Source organism: Eulemur rufifrons, chromosome 3 (assembly GCF_041146395.1).
Source record: "Eulemur rufifrons isolate Redbay chromosome 3, OSU_ERuf_1, whole genome shotgun sequence".
Classification (NCBI taxonomy): Eukaryota; Metazoa; Chordata; class Mammalia; order Primates; family Lemuridae; genus Eulemur; species Eulemur rufifrons.
Window position 1 is genome coordinate 19,320,641 of NC_090985.1, and position 24,525 is coordinate 19,345,165.

A 24,525-nucleotide genomic window follows, 5' to 3' on the forward strand; every position below is an offset into this window, starting at 1 on the left:
GATTTGTGTGTTTTATGAAGCCAACTCTGAAAAGTAGATTGTTTTGTTATGTTCTGCTGGAACTTTTTTGACTTCTTTTCCTGAGCAAACAGAGCCTGCTGCACACCTGGAGTCAGCCAGGTGGCAGGTACCAGCTGAGGACCCGCCTGGCTCCCCATAGCCCTCTCTCAGCTCCCTGGTTTGGAGCTGCCCAGTGGGCACAGCCCAGCCCAGCTCCTTCCCTAGGTGTTGCCTCCTGCTGCAGGGGAACTGGCCACCTCTGAGGTCCCCAGTGGGAAATCAGCCTAGAGGCCCCAGGGTGCAGAGGGTGGGACCTCACCATGCTAGGGACACACTGCGACTGGCAGGGTGGAGTCTGTGACATGGGGCCATGGCTCCCACAGTTCCTCCTCTGCTGTCACCCCCGGGACAGGCTGGGAGGGCTGTAGGAACGGCTTCCTTCTAGGTAAAATCTAGCCTGGGAAGCCTAGTCCTTCTGGGCTTGTGACCTTGGTGAGGTCGTTCAGCTCCTCCTCTCTGAGATGGGTTTCCTGTTGACACCTTCCTGTCCCTCAGGGTTGGTAGAATCAGATGGGCCAGCACGTGCTGAAAGTGAAAGCCACACCAGTGTGCAGTGTGCACACCCAGCTGTCTGTGCCGTGGACTGTTCCCTGTCCTGCTATTGAGCGTCTGCAGTCGGGCAGGGAGGGCCCACCCAGGAGGCACCAAGGGACTGGACAGGGGAGGAAATGAAGGTGGGGGAGGGGAGGCACAGGAAGAGGAAGTGGGGCACAATGGTTGCCAAAGGCTCTGCAGAGAGGGGCCCCTCCGTCAGTTGCACAAAGAGCCTGGGCACAGGGCCCTGGGGTGCAGCTGAGGGGTTGGCTGTGCACACTGGCAGGTAGCCATGGGACCAGTCCACTTGCCCCACCCCTGCCATGCCACACCCTCTCCCAGAGGCCCTGGCTGACCTTGGAGAGTGCTGTTTCTTTGGCAGGGGAGGTGTGGGCGGCTCCAGATTGGCTGAGGGCTTGTCCCTGTCAAGGAGCGGTTGGACTTCTCTATGAGTCTCTGTAGACCTCGCCTTGTGGCAGCAATGGTTGGTGCCACCCCAGCATCACAGCCCAGCATGGCCTGCCAGAGGCAGGAACAAGAGGCTTCTCCATATTGTTCCCCTCTTCATTTCTTCCCTCCCTCCCTCCTGCCTTTTCTTTTTTTGGTCTAGGAGAAAACGCTTTCCCAGCAGGCCGCAGATTCCCTGGTTCCCACTCCTCACCAGCCCCTGCAGAGGGACAGACTCACCTGCCTTGAACTTGGGGTCTGTGCTCTGGTGGCTGGATGGACTTGGCCTCCCAGCTTCCAGCACCTACCCCATCCGCCTGGATCTGTTGTCAGCCTGTGAGGGTGTACCAGGTGTTTTCTTTGGCCAGAGTGGAGTATTCAGGAGCCTGGAGGGGACCTCTGACACATAATTACAATCTGGGATCTGCTGCTATTTAAATTCTTGGTGGAATATTTGTCATCCACAGCCCTTTAAGTGTGACCCCTTCTAAATTGCTGGGCCTTTCAAAAGGTTTATCAGGGCCCACCAACAGAACCAAGGGCTTATCAGGGCCCACCAACAGAATGTTCCCAGTGTGAACCCTGGGCTCTTGAGCCCTGGAGCCCTGCCCTGGGGGCATCTCCTGGAAAGGTAGATTGGACTTTATTGCTGCTTTCTCACTTCTCCTACTGGAAGCTACTCTCCAGCTCCTTCTGAGGACAGTCTGCCTAGGCTACCATTGTTACTTTAAGAGAGCTCTTGGGGTAGTAACAGGAAGTGTGCCGTGGAGTGTCAATAGAAAATCGGGGCTGGGAATGTGTGCAGAGTGTTGAATGTCTCATTTTAAAATTGGCCTTATTGATGGCTAGCATTTTTCTAGTTTGCTATGCATTTTTTGTTTTCAATTTAATTTTTTGAATAAGTAATGCATTTGTGTGTTTCAAAATCCAAAAGATTTAAGTAGTTTTCCAGGGAAAATTCTCTCAACCTTCTTTGTCATCGATCTGCTCAGTTTCCCCCCCAGGTAATCTCTGTTCTTACTTTCCTAGGGATTCCCCAGAGCCTCTTTCTGCACAAACAGGCAAACACACACACAGAGCTTTACTGTGTATCTATCCTCCTGTTTCATGCCTTTTGTTCTGAACCTTGTTTTCCTCACTCAGTGTGGCTTGGAGATCTTTCCATATCAGTTCGTAAAGAATTCATTCAACTTCTATTCCCTTATGTGGGTGTTCCATAATTTATTTAACGGGCCCCAGTGGAAAGACATGGGTTGTTTTCGGGCTCCTGCTGTGTTGAATAATCAGGCATATATCCCACTTTGTAGGTGTGCAAGTGTGTTTCTAGAATAGGTTCCCAAAAGTTCAGTTGCAGGGTCAAAGGATATGCTCATTTGCTGCTTTGACAGGTATTGCCAAATCGTCCTCCATAGGGGTGGTGGCAGTTTGTACTCCCCTGAGCAAAGAAGGCCTGTTTTCCTGCAGCCTCTCCAGTGGATAGGTAAAGGGAGGGTTCCAGTGGGGGTGCATTTGCCTTTACCTCCTGATGGGTGAGGTTGAGCATCTTTTCAGGTGTTTGAGAGCCATTTATATTTCCCTTTTTTTATAAACTGCCTTTGCCCATTTTTATATTGGATGTTGTTTATCTTGTTTTAAATTTCTGTGAGCTCTTTCTATAATATATTGGAGATCAGCCCTTCATGATATGTAAATACTGTTTTCTCTCTTTGTTACTTAATCTTGCCTTTGTTTATGCTGACTTTGTCCATGGAGAAGTATTTCATATTTTTGTGTAGTCAAATTTAGCAACCTTTTCTTTTATGGCTTCTGGACTTTGATTCATAGAAAGAACTTCTAGCATTATAAAACAATTTTCTCTTGTTTTCTCATAGAATGTCTGTGGTTTCATTTTTCATGTTAGAATTTTTGACTCATTTAGAATTTAGCTTGGTGTAAGGTGTGAAATGTGGGTCTAACCTATCTGGAAAGAAAGTTTCCAGGTGCTACCTAGGTGTCCTGATACATTTATTGAACGCCCACTCCCACCCTCAAAGTTCAGAGGTCACTTTATCCTGTGCACAGCTGCCACTGCCTTTGGGTCCCAGTCTCGTGTTTCTGCTCCACTTCACTGGCCAGTTACCAGCTTATGCAATGGTATGTTGGATATTGGTAGTCTAGTTCCCCCACATCATTTTTTTGCAGAGTTTTTCTGGCTATTTCTGTTTATTTTTCTGTATAAATTTTAAGATCAAGTTATCCTATTCCAGAACGAAGCAAAGCAAAGCAACAACAAAAATGCCTACTTTATCTTTACATCCAACATAGAATGTTGCAGACATGCTTTTGCCTAAGGTGATTGCCTTGTTGAAACAGCGTTCCACCCGAGGCTGTGCTGTGCGTGCCAGTGTCCCCTCAACGCCCTGCCAGCTCTAGCATGTGCAAGAATGGATAGTAGAGTGTGATCAGCAGCATTAGACCCGAGCACCCTGGGGCAGGGGCGGGGCAGGGGCCCCACCCAGGCAGCTTTGGGAGGAAGAGTGAGCCTTGCCTGCTTTGTGTCCTGTTTGCCGCTGTCAGGCTCACGTGCATGCCTCCCAGGGGCCCCTTTGCCCACAGGTAATAACCGTGGGTCTCCTCCAAGCACTACTGCACAGCAGGCATGTGCCCGAGTGTATTCTCCCACTTAACCCTCACAGTAACTGAGTAACAGGCTGGATGACAGCCGCTTTCCCAGGCATAAACACACAAGTCGGGAAGCAGGGAGTGGGTGAGGCCAACTGTGTCCTGGGAGGGTGCACCTCCCTGCTACAAGCTGCATCCCAGAGCGGGAAGGGTCCCCAGTGTGGCTCTGGCTCTGCCACCAGCCGGCTGAGTGGCAGCTTCCCTCCTCCTGGGTCTCACTTCCTTTATGTGTTCAGTGGGTGGGTAAGAGTTTCCAACCTGGACTTCCGGGAGACAGGTCATCTGTATGTCAACTCCTTGTGGGTTAATAAACCACCAGCATTTGTAGTGACCAGCAGGGCAGCCAAGGAATTAGGAAAGTCCACTCCCCACCAGGCCTTTCTGCCATCCCAGGGCTGCGTGCCTGGGTTTCCTTGGAGGCCGGCAGTTGATCAGCCCCTGTACTTGGCTGTCTGCTGAGCTGCCCCAGAGTGGGAGGGTGAACAGGCCTCCTGGGGTGAAGAATATGGCAATCTTGAGGTTGGGAGCTGGAAATGGCCCCAAGCCAGCACCCACAGATCAAAACTATCTATTGATGAATGACGGCCCACTCACTGGTGGCAAATAGCAGGGATTGGGCACTGTGGCCTGGGAGCCCCTGAGAAGCCGTTTTTCTTTGGAGGGCTCTCCCTGTGCCTGCCCCTGAGTCTGACCGCCCTGCCCCTGCCATCCCCCCAGATACACACCCACGTGGATTTCTTGTGCCCACAGAGGTCTGCTCTTGCGATCCAGGACACTGCTGTGAAGGTGATAGATCCATCTGCCTTTCCAGGGACCCTGTGCTCAATGAGGCACACCCTCTCTTCTCCCTTCCAGAGGGGAACTCAGCTGGGCTTCCCGTAGCCCGCTGGGGCAGGCACAGTCAGCCGGAGCTGACCAAGCAGGATGCCAGCAGAAAAGGCTCTTGCCCACTCAGTGCTAGGCACTGGGGAAACAGCCAGAAATGACCCCTCCTCAGAGTGCGCACAAGAGGCTCAGACAGAAAGAACTGCACTATGGTCTGCACAGGTGCTGTTGGAGCCAGGAAGGGCCCACTCACCTCTGGGGGGGATGGGGGGACAGGTTGGCTGCGGCTGGATGGCAGGAGATAATTGGGAGCACGCCCATTGCACAGGATGTCAGAACAGAAGGGAGTTCGCGCCATGGAAGTTTGAGCCTAGAGGTTGGGCTGGAGCAGGCACGCATGCTTGTGAGCCGCGGCACTTGCATGTGGCTGCAGTGGGGCGGGGGCAGGGCCCAGGGCCCGGGGGTGGGCGCTGAGACGGGGGCTTAAAAGGAGGAAGGAGCCACTGTGCTTCCCTCCTGGCCGGCCTCAGAGGGGGAACACGCCTTTCCCGCCTGGGCCTGCGGCTTGGGCAAGAGTTGCATTTGGGACTCCTTGTTCCCTGATAAGATGAGGCAATCGCATTCGGGCTGCTGCTCCGCTCGCCGCTGCCTGGCTGCGGCGCCAGGGAACATTTATGTAACCCGGCCCTGCCCCACCCCGCCCTACTCCTTGCGCCCCTGGCCCCTGCCTCACTGTGCGCCGCTGCACACACCCCAAACCCTACGTCTGAGGCCAAATAGCCAGTTACCCTCCCTAAGAACCCCCGTCCTGTGACTCCACTGCCTGGTACCTGCGGGCCCCTCCAACCCGGACCCTGCACCACCCGGCCCCGCCCCCAGCCCGCTCTCAGTGGCTGGGGCCCTCCCACTACCTCCCCCTTCCCTACCAGCCCCATTCACAGGCATTGCACAGCTAGGCCCCGTGGGCCCCTCCGGGCTCCTGAGGGTGGGACCTGGAGTGGCTTTTGTATTCCGCAGGAAGGCTAGGAGCTCCCTGGCTGGGGTCTAGAAGGTAGAACCAGTTTCCCTTCCTGACAGGGCCAGTTAGGAGTTAGACTGGGCCCCCTCTTTGTGAGGTCCTATCATACTGTTGCTGTCTCCATGTCATGTGCCCAGGAGAGGCAGAAGCTAGATTTGAGCCTAGCAAGAAGGACGCCTGGGTTTGTTTACTCCAGTGGGCTCCCTTTGGCCCTTTGCCTTAGAATGGGAAGTGGGCTCACTCCCTGCAGAGTCAGGCCTGGCTGGCCCCCAACCCTCACTCCGGGTGCCCCTACCCCAGGCTGCTCAGCCACACACACCCTCCTGGAGGCAGTCCCCAGAATACTGGTTTTTAGAGTGAGGTCGGAGAACACCTGCAGGTACCTGAGACCATTTCAGGGGCCACGAAACCAAAACTGTTTTTATAACAATAACATTATATGCTCTTCATTCTCCCAAAAGAGTACAGTGGGATATTCCAGACACTACAAGATGTGTGATGGCATCATGACGCTGACAGCTACTGGAATGTGTGCTTAAGTGTGGGATTTTTTCCGTTTTAATTTCTACTGTGATAAATATCAGTGATGATAACCCATGTAAATAAAAGCACTTGGGGCTCCTTAGAAAGTGTGAGTGACAGTGGCCTGGAGTATGCTGTACTCTGTCTGCCTCTCCCCAACCCATTCTTGATTGTGGTTGCTGCTCCTTGTCAGGCTCCTGGGTGCTGCTTGAATGTTACCACTCAGGTGCCGCCTGGCCAGACCTGGTGCTGCCAGCATGAATCATAACTTCTGTTTGTGGACCAGTTCATTGGCTGCTGCCTCTCCTGCAGGAGGCTGACAGGGGAATAGAGAATCGAGCAGGGAACACTGTCTGTCTGGGTCAAGACCATGTCCCCTAGGCCGGGCATCGGTTATGTGCTCAAAGTGTGGAGCTGTTGATGTGCAGCGAGGCTGAGAGCTGTGTGCTGGTAGCCATGCTGGGCTTCCCACCTTCCTCCACTCTAGGCTGCCTGGCACCAGCGTCCCATCCCATTGGATGCTGTAGTTCTCTGCGGCCCCAATATCCCGTGGCCCACCTGTAATTTTACTCACCCCATGTGCTTCCTAGGATTATAAGCAGAAGGACCTAAAAAGGACAAAGTCCCCAGTAAGGGCTATTGGGAAGCAAGAGTGAGTCTGAATTTGGGTTGGTTCCCCTCCCCCACACGCCCAAAAGTGAGAAGACCCAGTTGGGATAGCTATGCGTAAGAGCAGCAATAATAGCTCACACTTCAGGAGTGAACACTGGGAGCATGCCAGGCACGGTGCCAAGGATAGTCCTTTGGAGCCCCATGGAATTGCCACGTGGATCCCACCGTGAGGATGGGGCCGTGTATTCATTCGTACCCTGTGGCTGCTGTAACACATGACCACAAACTGGGTGGCTTAAAAACAACAGAAATGTACTATCTTCACAGTTCCAGAATCCAGAAATCCGAAATCAAGGTACTGTCAGTGTTTGTTCCCTCTGGAGGCTCTGAGGGAGGTTCTATTCCATGCCTCCCCTCCCATTCTCTCCTCTTCTCGCACTTGTGAGCTCATCTCAGGACTTCAGAGACCCTTTTTCCAAATAAGTTCACATCCGCAGGTTCTGGGGGTTATGACTTGGCTGTATCTTTGTGGGGACCATTGTCCACCTTGCCAGAGGCAGTGAGGAGCTTGACCAAGGCCATACCATCTCTGCACGGTGCAAACAGGGTCTAGAGCCTCATCTTTCAGGCCCGAAACAGTTAATGCTAGACCATTTAATGCTAGATCTTTCCAAGCTGTGAATGACTAATGTGCATTGTGTATCTCAAAGAGTGGAATTACCATGTGGCCTTTTTCAAACTTTTCTGTTGAGATTTTTTTCTTAGAACCTATTAACAGTTCATTCAGTGATAACATTTCTTTGAACATGGTTTGGGAAATAATGGACTAGAATATATTTTAACATGACTTTTCGTTGTTGTCAAAGAAATACATATTTTTTTTAAAGACCCATACCACAGAAGAGCTTACAACAAAAAATATTCTCTTACCAGTCTAGCTCCACTCCTCAGACTAGCACCTCTCTTTTCTGATTTAAATTGTCTTGGTGGTTACTGCCTTAAATGAGTTGTATGATTTTATTGCTATTTCTTAATTTATCAAGTTTAGATACTCTCTGTTACGTTCCTGCCATGAAATTTAAGGATTTACCTCTCTCCTACTCCTCCACCTCCACCTGAATTGATAGATGTATTATTATTTTACTACTTTTATTGGCTATCCTTATAATTTTAAATCTGTATTTTACACTTAGATATATCCATTGACCGTACACTATGTGCGGTCCCACCTTTCTCTTGAATCCACATTCTCTGGTGGGGCCACTGAGTCAGTTGTATGGGCTTTGTCTATAGGATCAGTTCTGAACACCAACAGCTGGTGCTAAGGCTTACATGACTGTGTAGTTTGCTTCTGTCAGCGAGGGCCTGTGCTGGGATTATATTTCCTTCTGCCGCCTCATGGGGTTGTTGTGAAGAACAAATAATATAACATAGGAAAGGCCCCTAGAACCGAGCTTGGCACAGAGCTCTTGACTGATTGCTCATAATCGTGGAATTTTAGTTTGCGTCTAATTTGGATGACAACTTTCTTGTATGTCTTCTATGTTTCCTGGAGTTTCTAATTGCCTCTCTTTTTTTCTTTTAAACAAAGAATAGTAATATGTCTTCACAGTGTCTTGACATTTATCCAGTCTCTTGACTATTCCCTCTGGTGCACAGAGCTCTCCCTGAAACTATTCCCCTCTGAGTCGTGGTCCTCTGCTCCAGTGGCGTCTGAGGCCTCTGCCTCATTTTTGTCCTGAGATGACCCTTCACAATTCACTCATGTCCCTGGCCTCTCGGTTTTTTCCTCATTTTTGCAGAGTGTGAGAGACATAAACTTGGGACATAAACTTGGGTCTTGTTCCATTGTCTTCTTTTTTTTTTTTTTTTTTTTTGAGACAGAGTCTCACTCTGTTGCCCAGGCTAGAGTGAGTGCCGTGGCGTCAGCCTAGCTCACAGCAACCTCAAACTCCTGAGCTCAAGCGATCCTCCTGTCTCAGCCTCCCAAGTAGCTGGGACTACAGGCATGCACCACCATGCCCGGCTAATTTTTTCTATATATATTTTTAGCTGTCCATATAATTTCTTTCTATTTTTAGTAGAGATGGGGTCTCGCTCTTGCTCAGGCTGGTCTCGAACTCCTGAGCTCAAACGATCCTCCCACCTCGGCCTCCCAGAGTGCTAGGATTACAGGCGTGAGCCACCGCGCCCGGCCTTGTTCCATTATCTTCTAGCGTCCAGTGTGACGTAGACGTCCAGTGTCTGTCCCAGCCTTGTTCCTCTGTGGATGACCTGGTATTTGTTTCTCCCCTCCTTCTCTAGTAAGTTTTGGGATCTCTTGTTTGGAGTGTGTTCTGACGTTGCAGAAATTCTGACAGCAGGGCCTTTGCTCACTTACTCTGCCCTCTTCTGTGCCAACCTTGCTTGTGTTAGTCTCCTGTCTTCCTTTTCTTTTTTTTACTCTGACAGATGCTGTTCTATTATTTCTTTTGTAATTTCTTCTCCATTTTTTCTGTTTTCTCACGTGACACCTCCTGATAGTTAAGTGTTGAACTCCCTGGGTTGATTCGCTGGCTCTCCACTTTTCATCTCTACTGTCTGTCAAATTGGTTTGAGAAACAATGGTGGCTACCTGATCTCGAATCCCACCCCAACACCCTTTCCCCCCAAACGTAAGATCAGTAAGGAGAGCAAATGTGACACACCTGGCGCTCACCTTCAGTACTAGAAGACACACACTCCAATGTTCATGTATTTTCTAGAACCATTTTTTTGCTCTATTTTTCTGGGATATTCTTGAGTATATCCAGCTTTTCTATGAATTTTTGTTTGGGCAATGATATTTTCAACTTCTAAGTGCTATTTTTTGTTCTTTGAACTTTCTTTTTATGGTATCCTGTTTGGTCTATGCATCAAATGTTGTCTCAAATTCCTCCAAAAATGCTAATTAGAAGTTTTAGGTTAAATTCTCTGCTGTTCCCTGGCTTTACTCCTTTTCCTCTGGAGTTGGTGGTTTTGTTGTACTTGGCCTTTCTCCTTTATGCTGCTGATTTTCCTTGGCTGTCTGGCCATCTTTGGGTGTCTGTTTGTGTTCACGGTGGGTGAGTGGTATGGATGTCCTCTGCTGGGCATAGGTGGGCCAGCTTCAGGGACTGGCAGTCTGCTTTAGGGCTTGTATGGGGGAGAGAGAGAAGGGGAGAGACAGGGTAGGAAGGGCAGCTGTGTGGCGGCTCCCAGTGCCAGAAGAGCTGCATTCTGGGGTGGCAGAGTCTCCCTGAGCAGTTGATGTTGCTTTTGTGGTTCAGTGCACCTGGGTAAATGCTGGCCAGCCTGTCTCACTCTGAGCATGGGATGGGAGGAGGGGCAGGGTCCTGACTGTAGCTGCCCTTCAGTGCCTCCACCCCCACTGTTCCATCTCCTCCCTACCTGCACACCCTGCACAAGGTGTTCTGCCTGCCACCCATGTCTGTCCCCGTGCTGGGGTCTGCAGGATCCTGTGGCAATCTCCTGCTCACCGTCACTGACCACGGTGGGACTTCTGTGAGAGAAGGAGCCACAGACCAGTGGTTGTAGAATCTCAGGCCCTAAAAATCTCCCACTCTAACCGGGCGGCCCCTTGTTACAGATGTGGCTGAGAAGGATTGGAATGCAGTGGGGTTTGGGAACTGCCTCCCCGCACCACAGGGTGCAGGGATCCAGGGCGGGGCTCCTGTGGGACCAGCCTGCGTGTGCTTAGCGGGCCCTGGCCCACACCCACCCACAGGCCCCGCTGCTTCAGCGCCTGAAGTGCGGTGTTACCCTGGGAAATGGTCCGCTTCCATCCCAATGTGGGCAGGAGGGCACTGGCCTACCTTCGTCTTCAGCCTGATGGATTTGTCACGGGCTGGCCGAGACGGGGCACGGGGGAGGGGGTTAATGAGAGGCTGGGGTGGCTCAGGGGGAGCAGGGTGAGGACTCGTGGGGCCTGACCGGGGCTAGGCAGGGCCAGGTGCCCCGAAACTGACTCTCTGCCCTGTCGTCCGTCCTGCAGGTGAGAGGCCCTTCGCCTGCAGCTGGCAGGACTGCAACAAGAAGTTCGCGCGCTCCGACGAGCTGGCGCGGCACTACCGCACGCACACGGGCGAGAAGAAGTTCAGCTGCCCCATCTGCGAGAAGCGCTTCATGCGCAGCGACCACCTGACGAAGCACGCGCGCCGCCACGCCAACTTCCACCCGGGCATGCTGCAGCGGCGCGGCGGCGGCTCGCGGACCGGCTCGCTCAGCGACTACAGCCGCTCGGACGCCAGCAGCCCCACCATCAGCCCCGCCAGCTCCCCCTGAGCCGCCGGCTCCGCCCCTGCCACAGCCGCTGGCCGCCGTCCCGCCCCTCCCTTTTATAATAAGGAAGAAGAGAGAACTTCACGACAAGTCCACGAAAAAACACTTTCTTCACCTCAGGTGTCAAAGTAAATTTGTAAAAAAATCAAAAAGCAAAAAAAGTGTCAAAAAACACCATCCACAAATTGCACAATAGACATGCCCACGAAGTTGAGATTCAGCGGTGTTGAACCCCCATTCTCAGGGATGGACACGTTCCACGAGGTCAGTGAGGACACCCCTTCCTGCCGCCTTACTCTGTACATAGATTTGCACTCTGGAGTTTTCTGTCCAGGAACACAGTGGGGACAGAGCAGGCCAGCTGGGCCAGGTGGCGCTGGGCATCCGTCCTGCTGGTCAGCTGGTCAGTTGGGAGCAGACGTGGTCACGGACGTTTGTGGTCCTCAGTGGCAGGCGTCCCCCGTCTTCCTGCCTGTGGCCCAGCTCTGGCCGCACAGGCTGGCTGGGTGACCACGCAGCTGTTTCTGGCGAAACAGGCCCCCTTAGAGGTGCCTTAAGCTGTGGCGAGAAGGACCACCCGCCTCTCAGACTGTGGAGGGGGCAGCTGCCCTCTGGGGCCCTGCCTGCCTTGCTCCCTGCCCCAGGAGACCCCTGGGGGCCCCTCGGAGCACTGGAAGCGGAACTGCAAGCCCTGGCTGGGCCCACCGCTGCACGGCCCAGCCCGGCCAGGCAGGGGCCTGGGATATGCCTGCCCGGGACCCCATTGCTCTGTGTCCCTGCAGAAGGCACATGGAGCCCCTTTGCTGTCATACCATGTTCTCCGACGGGGATTCTGGTCTTCTAAAAAGATGGCAGAAAGTCTCATTGGCGCATCCAGTTCCGGAGTTCTCCCGCACGGGGCTGCCGTCCAGGCACCTTTGAAACCATGGGTGAGGTCATGGGGTGGCCTCATCGGAGGGTCTGTGTGAGCGGCCGAGCTTGTGGCAGTGCTTTCGGTACTTCGTAGAGACCCTTCTGTAGCAAGAGACCGGAACATTGTGACTTGGAACTTTTTAGGAGTGGCACATCGGATGTTATAGGAAATGCTGTCGGGGAACATACATGTGTGTTGTTTCCTCCCCAGGGAACACCAGATAGAATGTTGTGGGAAACATTTTTCTTAGACCCACCGTGTCCCCAGCACAGACTCAGCAAATCTCCAGCCTCCCCATGTCCCCTGGATCCCTCCTCACTTTCCCTGCGGCTTCTCCCTGCCTTGCCTGGGAGGTCCCAGGCCACACCCAGTCTGTGACACATTAGGACTGCTGAGGGTGCCCCATGGCTAGCCTTTTCCTGGTAGGAGAGGGGGAGCAGAGAGCTGGGGCGCTCGCTCCCAGAGCCCTAGCCTGAGCTAGCTGGGGTTTGAGCCCTAGGCCAGGTTGGTCAAGCCATGGTCCAGCAAGTTCCTCTGCAGACTCCTGGGGTGTCCACCCCAGCCTGCAGCCCAGGCACCACCTTCCCTTCCTCCTGAGAGTTGGGGCCTGTACATACAAGGTCCCGGGATAGAGTATGTGTGTGTGTGTATGTGTATATATATGTGTGTGTGTGTGTGTGTGTGTGTGTGTGTTGGTGGGGGTGGGTGGGTTTGGGAAAGACTCGGGTTATCTTGTAGAGATACCCATTTCAGTGGGTACTCATTTTGTTGAGAAACGGGCCTTGGGACCTCAGAGGGCCATAGGTGGGCTTCCTGGGCCCAGAGTGCCTTGGTTGTGGCCATCCTGCTTCCACTGGCCCTGCCACAGCATGGGGTGCAGCACAGAGAAACCACAGAGACCCAGGCCCAGCCAGTACCCACAGCCTCTGGCCGCTGTTTCTGGCTGGCTCCAGAGTGGATGGGTGCCTTCTGTCCACAGCAGCTGCTCAGGTGGCAGTGTGTTCCAGGTGCCCGTTTATAACTACCATGTGTCAGCTGAGATCAGCTAATGGCATGGTGGTGGCTTTGGAGTAGCACAGTGGGCACTACATGGTGGTAGGGAGGGATAACCCCCATCCTGGTCAGATGCAGAGCTGGCCACCCTGGGTGCCATGTTGCACTGGGGCTCTAGGACAGCCCTTGCATTTGGTCTGGGAGAGAGAGTTGATATGCAGTAGGGACCTTGACAGAAGAGAGCCCTGAGTGCTTGGGGTGCAAAGATCTTCATGCCCGGTTCCAAAGTGAGGTCCCTCCCAAAGTTGTTTCCGTGTGAGGCAGAGAAAGCCACACTCTGAACACATTTCATGTCTCAGGAATTCACATTCCAGGTTCAGGAATTTTATTCCAAAGTCCTTTGGTGCACTCACCGTCCAGGGTTCCGGAAGGCAGGGAGAGGGAGCGGCGTGTCCCCGGAGGCACTCTCTGAGGGAGAAGCCAATGCTCTTGAGATCTGGATCTGCCCACGGTGTCTCGGGAGGAGGTTTCCTAACTCCACATTGTCTGCACATAGGAAGGGAAAGAAAGGACTCCAAACCCAGTCATCTTGGAATAAAAAAAATAGAGCTGGTTTGTTTTAGAGCAGGGTGGGGGGTGGGGGAGGGAAGTGGGTGTTGGCTGTTTCCAAAGAGAGCACTTAATTTAATTTTTCCTCTAAATGACCCAGGGCTGTTCCGTCTGATAGATGGAAGGGTAACATTGCCTTAAAACAGAAATATGCAGGAGTTGGCTATTTTTGGCAAATGAGTGTGTCTTCATTCCCAAAGTGGTTCTCGTGTAATGGCAGGGTGCGGTCCTTAGGCCCAGCCTGGCCTGGGAAGTGGGGATAGGGCACCAGGCGGGAATTCCCGCTGGGCATTCCTGGCCAGACCCTCTTGAATCATCTGGGGCTTAAATTCATCTCACTTGAAAGGGGGAGGGGGGGTCCATAAATCTCAGGCTCGGTTCAGATGGTTTCTCACTAGCAGGTTTCCATCTCATCATGAAATGGGGGGGGTGTCTGTGTAAGAGGGTGGTGGGCCTCGGAATGCCGCACCCACTGAAGCAGTTACACAGGCAGGACCCTCCTGAAACAGCCTTCATTTTCTTCTAACGTGTAGAATGTCTTCCCAGCCTGGGTCTATTTCAGGGTCTTTCATTTTTGTGGTTTATGGCCATGCTTGCCGGTTTCGGTGGGTTTGAGGAATCCATAGGGCTCGTAGAAATAATAGTGAAAACTCGAATCTTTATTTTGGGGCAGACTTCGGTTCTAGCGGGCCACAGGGGCAGAGATCTCAAAGTGAAGGTCGCCTGAGTGAAGGGAGAGTTCCCTACAAAAAGGCCTAAAATTGACTCTGGGCTCAGCCATCAAGGGCGGGTGTTCAGTTCATGTTCCGAACAAGAAAGCCCCTCTTTGCATCAGCCATATTAGGGGAACACTGGCAGCTCCCCAAATGCCTACTGAATCCTACAGCCATACAAAAAAAACACAGACGAACACAGCCCTTTCCACAAAGAGCCCTGGAGTCCTCTCCTGCTGGGTGCTATGTAGGAGCGGGCAGTGATGCCCTTGAAGGGAACGTGGTCCTGGAGGTGCCTACCTGTGTCCCACTGCACCCACAGCACTTGAGGTGCAAAATCCCGTCTCCCCGACTTTATCCCAAGGCCATGCGTCTGTGCAGGTGCAGGATTTGCCACAGTGCAGCCTCCAGGTAGAAGCACCTGTGTCCCTGTGACCCCAGCCAGGCCTCACCATGCCCTGGGCCACTGCTCAGCCCAGTGAGGGGAGATGCAGGGGTGGGGTGGGCAGCGAGGGCTGGCCTCTGCTAAGGTGGACTGCACAGGGTCCTAGCACTCCCTGGGGACCTCGTTCAGGACCTCAGCTGTGCCACCCAACAGGAAGATGTGATCTGAGCAATAGCATGGCCTCATTTCTGGGCTCCTGGTTGTGGCTGTGTTTACAAGGCTACCTGATTATTTTGACTTCTGATAGATGTCACTTTTTCTTTTTATTTTTTAAACCCAGCATTTAAAAAAGGTCATTTAGTCAAAGACACAGTGCTAGAAGGTGTAGAGGGTGTGATGTGTTGGTCACATTGTAATCAGTAAGAAATGCTTTGTAAAGTTATCCACATCTTTTCTTGTCCAAAGTTTCCATATGCGATTCTGGTGACCATATTTTCCAAAGCTGAAATGGAGATGTAGGCTGATGGTTTTTTAATTCAGGATCACCTCGGGAAGAACCAGGTCTTAGGATTCTGATTTCCTGATTCTGAGGCTTTGAAGTTTTGTCCTACACACATTCCAGAGAATTTTGTACCAGAATTTGGATGTACAATCCAGCTTACTACTGATAAAGGCCTGTACACCCTTTGGGGCGAGGCCCTTCCTCCTGCCTGCTGTCCCAGCCCTCCCCAGTCGGAAGAGTTGAATGTGGCAGGAGACAGGAGCCTGTGTCCACGCTTGGTTTCTACTGACCCCTTATCAAGATGACTTGCAGTGTGGCTACCTGGCCCTGCCCAGCCTCTCCCTTTCTCATACAGCTTTAAAACTTTACTACTTTTATTTAAAAATAAACAGGATGGGAGAAAAGTAGCGTCCCCTGCCATGCAAGTCATACCTTCCGGGGTGGGGAGTGGAGTGGAGGCAGGAAGGCCTGGGGGTGGGCGTGCGAACAGCTTTCCCCCGGGGCTCGGCCTTGTTCCTTGGCCTCTTCCAGAGGACCTGTTGACAGGCCACTGTGCACGCTCATTTGGAAACCAAGTGTGTGAGCTGAATACCTACAAGGACACCCACTCAGCACAACAGCTGGCCTTAGCTGGCCGGCTCCCTCCCCAGGTTGCCCTCCCAGAGGAGCAAGGGGAGCGGCTTCCCAGTGTGGCTCAGACCCCATGCGGGGTCACAGCCCCAGTGTCCATTCCAGGTCAGGGTGGCTGACTCTGGGTGTGTGAGTGGAGACTTTGCTCCCTGGCCTCACCCTAGAGAGGCCCCTTGTGCCGAGTGCTGGGAACCCGGGGCTCTGCACAAGGGGAACTTTCTACTGAGCACCTGTACAGTGTCCGGCTGGGGCTTGCTATGGCTCCTTGGTGGCTGGGAATTGTTTGTGTGGATACATTGGATGCATGCAGCGGGGTCTCAGCTGCTCCAGGTCCACACAGGCGACCCCTTCCCATCCAAAGTCATTGGAGGAGCTTCTCTGGAATCGTTTGCCAAAAGCCCAAGGCAGAATCCAAGGGTCCAAGACCATTTCCATGGAGCTCATGTTTTCCTTTTCCATAGGAACTTTTTTTTTTAACCAGCACCCAGCCATGCTTCCGAAGGCCACGTTTCATCCTTCCTGGATCACTACAGTGAAGTATTACAGTTGTACAGTTCCCAGTCTGGCCTTGGCTTGCTTGGATAAAACTTTGTATGTATTTTGTATGGCATAGATTCTATATTGTAATGATGTCCTATGCAAAAGAAAAAAAATTAACGAAATTGTAAATTTTATTGTTTTAACGTGTATGCATGTTTAGTGACGTTTACATTTTGAAATAAAATTTATGATTCATTATTATATGTGCTGGAACTGGTTCCTTTGAAGGGTGTGTCTTGCAGAGACTGTGGGAGGGGAAGGGAACTGAATGGACAAATCCGAGCAGTTGTAATTGGCTGAGGGGCAGAAACTCAGCTGGAACTTTACAGGCCTTATGCTGGGAGGAGGCTGTGCAGGAGAGCTCCTGTGGGGAGAGTGAGTGTTCTGGCTTCCATGCCTGCCTGTGGGAGGCTGTTCAGCTCATCCTATTGCCACGCCTCCATCTATCCCAGAGAGCAGAGAGGAAGGGACATGGCAGTGCCAGTTCCCCCAAAGGGCACAGCACCTTTCCCTAAAATACCCCCATAAACACCTCAACTTCCTGTCCCTGGGTGGCAGCCACATCTCTCAACCCCAGATGCTTGCCCCCTGGCGTCTCTGCCCAGAGTCTAGCAATCGCCCTGTTTCTAGCTACTGAAATTCCTGCACTGACCCCAAAGTGCACTGCAGCAGGGACGGGCCCGGGGGCCCTGGGAGGTCTGGAGAGTGGGCAGGCCCGTGAGGATACCAGAACCCATTTAAGTCCCCTGTGATCATTAACTGCCCCGACTGTCCCCAGGGCAGGCTATGTCCTCCACAGAGGTAATGGGAAGCCCGAAGCTGGCAGGGAGAGGTGGGTGGAGGGGGTCTGGCTGTGCCCTGCACCCGCCATAGCACGTGGAAGGAAGGTACAGGCATGGCCTATGTTCTCAGCCCCTCCCAAGGACAGACCCAGGGCTGCTCTGGGCCATATGCTGTTCTTACATGACCACCTGCTGTTCATAGGGTAAATAAAAACCACCAAGAAATGTGAAATGTATTACATTCCTAACAACTGCAGGCAATGCAGTTGATCTGAGATGGATTTTCCTGGAGCTCCATGGACACTGGCAGGCATTCCCTGATACATGTTGTTTTCTGTACCATAGATGAGGAGGAGGAAATGAATGCACCCAAGTACGTACTGAACCGTCATAAAAACAAGCACAAGTTTTCAAACAAAGGGCTTTCTGGTGCTGAGACGTTTGGAGCCCATTCTTGGCTGGAGCATTTTCCCAGGACAGCCACTGTTCCGCCTTCTCAGAGACATTTCCTTATTGCTCAGGAACTTCCCCAGATAGAGCATGGATCTGCTCCCATAAATAGTTGTGTGTTGAGAGGATCTTAGATGCTTAAAAAGTATTGACAGGAAAGAAAAGCAGCCCGTCAGTTATGATGTCACTGCTGAAATGTGAAAGAGGTTATGAGTCTCTGCAGGGGTTCCTTTCCAGAGGACTGGGGGGGCCCAGCATTCATGGGGCTCCCATCTCGGGAACTGGGGGGTTCCTGAGGCCTTGAGAGGCCCCCAGTCTTGTCGAAGGAGAAAACTGCAAGCAGTAGGTTTTTCTGGTGTTTAAAAAGCAAATGTAATCGAGTGGCATGCACAGAGCACATTTTCTTCTCATTGTCTAGACCAGGTGACAAAGGTGCACAGAATCATAAAGCAGTTTGGGGAGGGGGTGCGGCTCTGTTCGACAGGACCTCTGTGCTGAGCAGAGTGGCTCGGCACCCTGGAGGCAGGCCTGAGTGGGCAGCCTCAGGACACTCCTGACCCCCTCTGCATTTTTATCAGGACTTGGATTTAAAAGTCAAATTTGTGGCAGTTAGGTGAAGTGCTGTGGCTGGCTGCATCCTGACCAGGTGAAGAGTGGCCTCTGGTGGAGGGAGGGGGTGTCCTCTGGTCATTCAAGAGGGCAGAGCCTGGCCAAGGCTCACAATTACCTCTGCCTCCTTGAAGAAGGACTTATCATCACTTGGTGCTGGCCTGCAGGCAGTGAGCACCCCATTGCTGGAGGTATTCAAGCAGAGGCTGAATCACTGCCTGCCAGGAATGCCACAAAGGGATTGTGTTCTGGAAGGAAGCGCAGTAACTGTAGGCAAAGGAAGGGCCACATTATTTTCTCAGGGGACTTACTGGGGCACAATCACCAAGATCCTCTGAAATGTTCTCCTTCCGGCCTGTCAGTCAGGTTGGAGTGTAGACTGGCCTTTGGTGGGTAGGGTGGACTGCAGAGGGCTTTGAATAACAGGTTAGGCAGTGTGTGATTTATTCTGGGGACACAGGTGGCTCGATTCCCCCAATCAAACCGCATCCGTGCCACCATAAAATTCCCGCATTGGGCCGGGCGCGGTGGCTCACGCCTGTAATCCTAGCACTCTGGGAGGCCGAGGCGGGTGGATTGCTCAAGGTCAGGAGTTCGAGACCAGCCTGAGCGAGACCCCGTCTCTACTAAAAATAGAAAGACATTATATGGACACCTAAAAATCTATATAGAAAAAATTAGCCGGGCATAGTGGCGCATGCCTGTAGTCCCAGCTACTCGGGAGGCTGAGGCAGTAGGGTCGCTTAAGCCCAGGAGTCTGAGGTTGCTGTGAGCTAAGCTGACGCCACGGCACTCACTCTAGCCTGGGCAACAAAGTGAGACTCTGTCTCAACAACAACAACAAAAAAAAAAAAAAAAAAATTCCCGCATTGGCACCACTCCTGCGGTCTTCTAAGTGGAAGGCAGTTTAGGCCAGGAAAGGCACCCAGCCACGCCTGGCAGGGCTACTATCTCTGCACCAACTGTCCTCCACCGTCATGGATCAGAGGTTGGGATTCCACAGCCACAGCCCGTAGGACACGCAGGTCTGGACAGAAGATGGCGTGGGAAGTACAGGGTCTGCATTAATTTCCTATTGCTGCTATAACACATTACTACAAACAGTGGCTTGAGGCAATACAAGTTTATTGGTGTTACCTCTCTGGAGGTCAGAAATGCAAAATGAGTCTTACAGGGCTAAAATCAAGGTGTCAGCAGGGCTGGTTCCTTCTGGAGTCTTTTCTTTTTCTGCCTGTAGAGGCACCTACATCCCTGGGCCTGTGGCCCCTTCCCCTGTCGTCAAAGCCAGCAGGGTAGCATCTTCTCTCCTCTCTGACCACCTGACCTCCCTCTACTAAGGCCCCTTGCGATTGTACCAGGCCCACCCAGGGAGTCCAGGATAAGCTCCCACCTGTCCCAGCCTTCCTCCTTCCAGCACCCCGAGTCAGGCTGCAGCTAGAGAAATGCAGGGCGTGAGGAATTCCTGCATGGGCGGGACAGCCCGCAGCACTGCCGGCAAGGGCAGCAAAACGTTGAATTAAACTGGACCGAGCAATCCTTCCACCTGTGGTTTGTCCTTCATAGTATTTCCATTCAATCATTCAGCCTTGAAAAGTAGAACTAACAATGAAATAATCATCACTTCATTACAGTCTTTAAAACAGACCAATCCTAAAAGACCTGCAGCCAGTTGACCTGCCACTGCCCGCATGACCCCCACCCGGGGCAGTGGCCACGCAGTGCTGGGGAAAGCACTTGGGTAGCACAGACACACAGCCTAGGCCTTCAGCTCTCAGCAGACTGCCCTGCAGCCCTGGGGAAGTCCTTCCCAGAGCCTCACCGTCCTCACTGGGACAGCGGCCTTGGCCATGGTCCCGATAGGGCCATTGTGAAGTCGGCAATGAAGCATGGGATGTCGGGTGCTGGCTCAGCAGGAACTGTGAACCATGCCCAGATGCTCGGACCCCCAGGGCCTGACCTCCACTCCCACACACTGCTGGGAAAGGGATCCCCAGGAAGTCAGCCTTGCTGGGCTATCTCCGTGTGGATGGGCCTGGGACCAACTTGGGACACAGGGACAAGCTAGTGCATACTGCAGCCCCCTGCCCCAGAGGCCTGCAGGGCAGCCTCGACTCAGCTGGGTTCTGTGCTAGAACTTGCTGGTTGAGTCACTCCCTTTGAGCACACTCAGAGGAAGGTATGAGTACCCCTAATTTAGAGGCACAGAGGATATAAGGCTCAGAGAGGTAAAGTGGCCTTCCCAAGGTCACACAGCCGGCAAAAGTCATCAGGGAGAGACCCTGGTCTGATTGGCCCACTGACCACAGCTGCCTTAAGCTCTGGATTAATTAAAGGCTTATTCTAACCTGCCTGGGGTACCCATGTCTATTCTCTGGCATTGTGGGGCTGGCCCAGAAGGCTGGTAGGCCCCACGACACAGGGCTGACCACAGCTTTTTTCTCTCTGCTGCATTTCCAGGGCCAGAACACTGGCCGGTCTGTGGGTCTGCACCTGGCAGCTTAGTGTGTCCAATGCAGTGTCCTCGAAGACGGTGAGCCAGCTGCCCCCAGGGGGATCCAGTCTGAGGCACTCTGAGGCTCAGGCCTCCTTTAGGGGCCTCCAAGCAACCAGGCCTTTCCCCCGCATAGCCGTGACTCCCTGTGCCCTGGCTGCAGTGCGTCTGGGTGCTGCATCCACACCCCAGACTTCCTGGAACCTGGAGACCAGAGGCACAGAGCAGTGACGGTCATCACCCTCATTTACGAACATGTGAAAGGGCAGGGAGCTCAGTCTGGGTCTCCTGGCCCCAACTCCTGGGTTCATTCTTGACACCTGCCCCATCTTAACGTCTTCCATTCCCAACCTTATAACAATTGGGTAATGATTTATTTATGAATTCCCCAGGAGCAGCAGGGAGAACAATAAATATCTATATGATCTGTACAATCAGCAGGCTTCCCTTGCACCTCCTGAGAGGAACCATCATCCCAGAAACCAGCAACATGAAGGCCACTGATTGATTTATTACTGTGCTTTTGGAAAATAGTTATTGCATGCTTACCCTGATGAACAGAGCCACTCCCTGTCTCTTGTCTGTCTCCTGCTCCTTTAACCATAAACACACTCCAGGGAGTTTTCTGAGACCAACTGCAGGCATGAAAGGGCTGCTCTTGGGGAGAGCAAACCTGGACAATGCCCTCAATGTGTTCCCGTGAGGACAGACACACCAGTGGCTACCCACACATCAGTGCAAAGGTGTGATGGAGAGCTGAGTACTTTGCCCAGTGGTCATCCAAAAACTGTGCTGCACCAAGACAAAAAGCTGCAAAAGGAACACGCAGCGCACCAAGCAATGCTACGTGCTACTCGTGCATCCATACCTGCTATGGACTGCGTGTCTCCCCCCAAAACTCATGGACTGCATGTGTTCCCCCAAAATTCATATGTTGAAACCTAACTGCCAATAGGATGGCATTAGGAGGTGCAGACTTTGGAAAGTGATTAGATCCTGAGGGTAGATCTCATGATTTCATAAAACTCATAAATAGCATTATTGCTTTCATAAGAAGAGACCTGAGAGAGATGATCACTCTCTTGGCCATGTGTGGATACAAGGAGAAGGTGGCCTTCTGCAAACCAGGAGGAGAGCCCTCCCCAGACACAGGATATGCTGGCACCTTGATCTTGTACTTCTCTGCCTCCAGAACTGTGAGAAGTAAATGTTTGTTGTTTAAGCCACCCAGCCTGTGGTGGGCAGTTTTAGCAGCCTGAGCTGACTAATACTATAGACCACAGTATGAACCCACATGGTGAAGGTTAACCCCAAAGTCAAGATGAGGTGACTCAGAAGGGCCCAAGGGGATTTCAACTGTGCCTGCAACATGGCATTTATTTAGGATTTAGAGGATCACGTCATTTTACGGCACTTACTTTATTTTATTGCGCTTCACAGATACTGTATTTCTTACAAATTGAAGGTTTGTTGCAACCCTGTGTGGAGCAAGTCTATTGGTGCCATTTTTCCACGTGCTCACTTCGTGTCTCTGTTTAACATTTTGTAATTCTTGAAATATTTCAAACTTCTTCATTATTATTATACCTGTTACAGTGATCTGTGATCATAATTATTGTAATTGTTTTGGGGCACCACAAACCTCACCCATATAAGGCTGTGAACTTAATAAATGTGTATGTTCTAACGTTCCACCAACTGGCCATTCCCCCATCTTTCTCTAGCTCTCTCCCTCTCCTCGAGCCTCCCTATTCCACCAGACACAACAATATTGAAATTAAGCCAGTTAATAGCCCTACTATGGCCTCTAAGTGTTTGAGTGAGAGGAAGGGTTGCACATCTCTCACTTTAAATCAAAAGCTAGAAACGGTTAAGCTTAGTGGGAAGCATGTCAAAAGCTGAGATAGGCTGAGGGCTAGGCCCCCTGCACCAAACAGTTAGCTAAATTGTGAATGCAAAGGAAAAGTTCTTGAGAGAAATTAAAAGTGAACACACAAATGGTAAGAAAGCAACACAGCTTTATTGCTAATATGGGGAAAGTTTTAGTGGTCTGGATGGAAGATCAAACCAGCCACAACATTCCCTTAAGCCAAAGCCTAATCCAGAGCAAGGTCCTGACTCTCTTCAATTCTATGAAGGCTGAGATTGGTGAGGAAGCTGCAGAAGAAAAGTTTGAAGTTAGCAGAGGCTGGTTCATGAGGTTTAATGAAGAAGCCGTGTCCGTAACATAAAAGTGCAAGGTGAAGCAGCAAGTGTGGATGTAGAAGCTGCAGCAAGTTATCCAGAAGATCCAGCTAAGATAATTGATGAAGGTGAATACACTAAACAACAAATTTTCAATGTAGATGAAACAGCCTAATATTGTGAAAAAAACGCCATTTAGGACTTTCATAGCTAGAGAGGAGAAGTCAATGCCTGGCATCAAAGGACAGGCTGACTCTCTTATTAAGGGCTAATGCAGCTGGTAACTTTAAGTTGAAGCCAATGCCAATTTACCATTCTAAAAATCCTGGGGCCCTAAAGAATGTGCTAAATCTACTCTACCTGTGCTCTACAAATGGAACAAGAAAGCCTAGATGACAGCACATCTGTTTATAGCATGGTTTACTGAATATTTTAAGGCCACTTTGAAACCTAGTGTTCAGAATAAAAGATTCCTTTCAAAATATTACTGCGTGTTGACAATGCACCTGGTCACCCAGGACCCCTGATGGAGACATACAGGAGATGAATGTTGTTTTCATGCCTGTTAATACAGCATCCATTCTGCAGCCCATGGATCAAGGAGTAATTTTGACTTTTAAGTCTTATTATTTAAGAAACACATTTCATAAGGCTATAGCTGCCATAATAGTGATTCTTTTCATGGATTTAGGCAACTGAAATTCTTCTGGAAAGGATTTACCATTGTAGATGCCATTAAGAATATTTGTGATTCATGGAAGGAGGTCAAAATATCCACATTAACAAGAGTTTAGAATAAGTTGATTCCAACCTTCATGGATGACTTGGAGGGCTTTTAAGACTTAAGTGGAAAAAGTCACTGCGGATGTTATAGAAATAGCAAGGGACCTAGAATTAGAAGTGGGGCCTGAACACGTAACTGAATTGCTACAATCTCATGATCAAACCTTAACAGATGAACAGTTGCTTCTTACAGATGAGAAAAGAAAGTGGTTTCTTGAGATGGAATTTACTTCTGGTGAAGATGCTGTGACCATTGTGGAAATGACAACAAAGGATTTAGAATGTTACATAAACTTAGTTGATAGAGCAGCAGCAGGGTTTGAGAGGATTGACTCCAATTTTGAAAGAAGTTCTATTGTAGATCAAATGCTATCAAACAGCATCGCATGCGACAGAGAAATCTTTCATGAAAGGAAGACTCGATCTTTGCAGCAAACTTCTTCGTCATCTTACTTTAAGAAATGGGCACAACCACCCCAACATTCAGCAACCACCACCCTGAGGAGTCGGCAGCCATCAACAGCGAAGCAACGCCCTGCACCAGCAAAAAGATTACAACTTGTTGAAGGCTCAGATGATCACTGGCATTTCTTAGCAAAGGAGTATTTTTAAATTAAAGTATGTACATTTATTTAGACATAATGGTATTGAACACTTAATAGAGTACAGTAGAGTGTAAATATAACGTTTATATGCACTGGAAACCCAAAAATTTGTGTGCATCACTTTGTTACGATATTTGCTTTCTGCGGAAGTCTAGAACTGAACCTGCAGTATCTCTGAGCTATGCCTGTATTACAGCTGGGTGATGGGAACAATAGCGTTTGCTTTTCCTTTCTCTGTATTTGCTCTAGGTGTGAAATGTTTGACGATTTGACAGTCTGTGACATGGCCCACAGATGTCGCTCCTGTGTGTCATCTGGGCTCATCCAAGCAGGACTGGAGACTCTCCTTGTGAAGTGC

At 51.1% G+C, this 24,525-nt stretch overlaps 1 protein-coding gene across 2 annotated transcripts in view; it reads left to right on the forward strand.

Annotated features, from left to right (window-relative positions):
• Nucleotides 1-24,525, forward strand: part of KLF13 (KLF transcription factor 13) — an 80,642-nt gene that overhangs the window by 31,014 nt on the left and 25,103 nt on the right. The window contains exon 2 of one of the 2 annotated variants that reach the window (XM_069466692.1): nucleotides 17,919-17,927. In XM_069466692.1, coding sequence (XP_069322793.1) covers nucleotides 17,919-17,927 — 9 coding nt within the window. Of the gene's footprint in view, nucleotides 1-10,691; nucleotides 12,594-17,918; nucleotides 17,928-24,525 lie in introns of those variants that run through there. The other variant, XM_069466691.1, reaches the window with a different exon arrangement.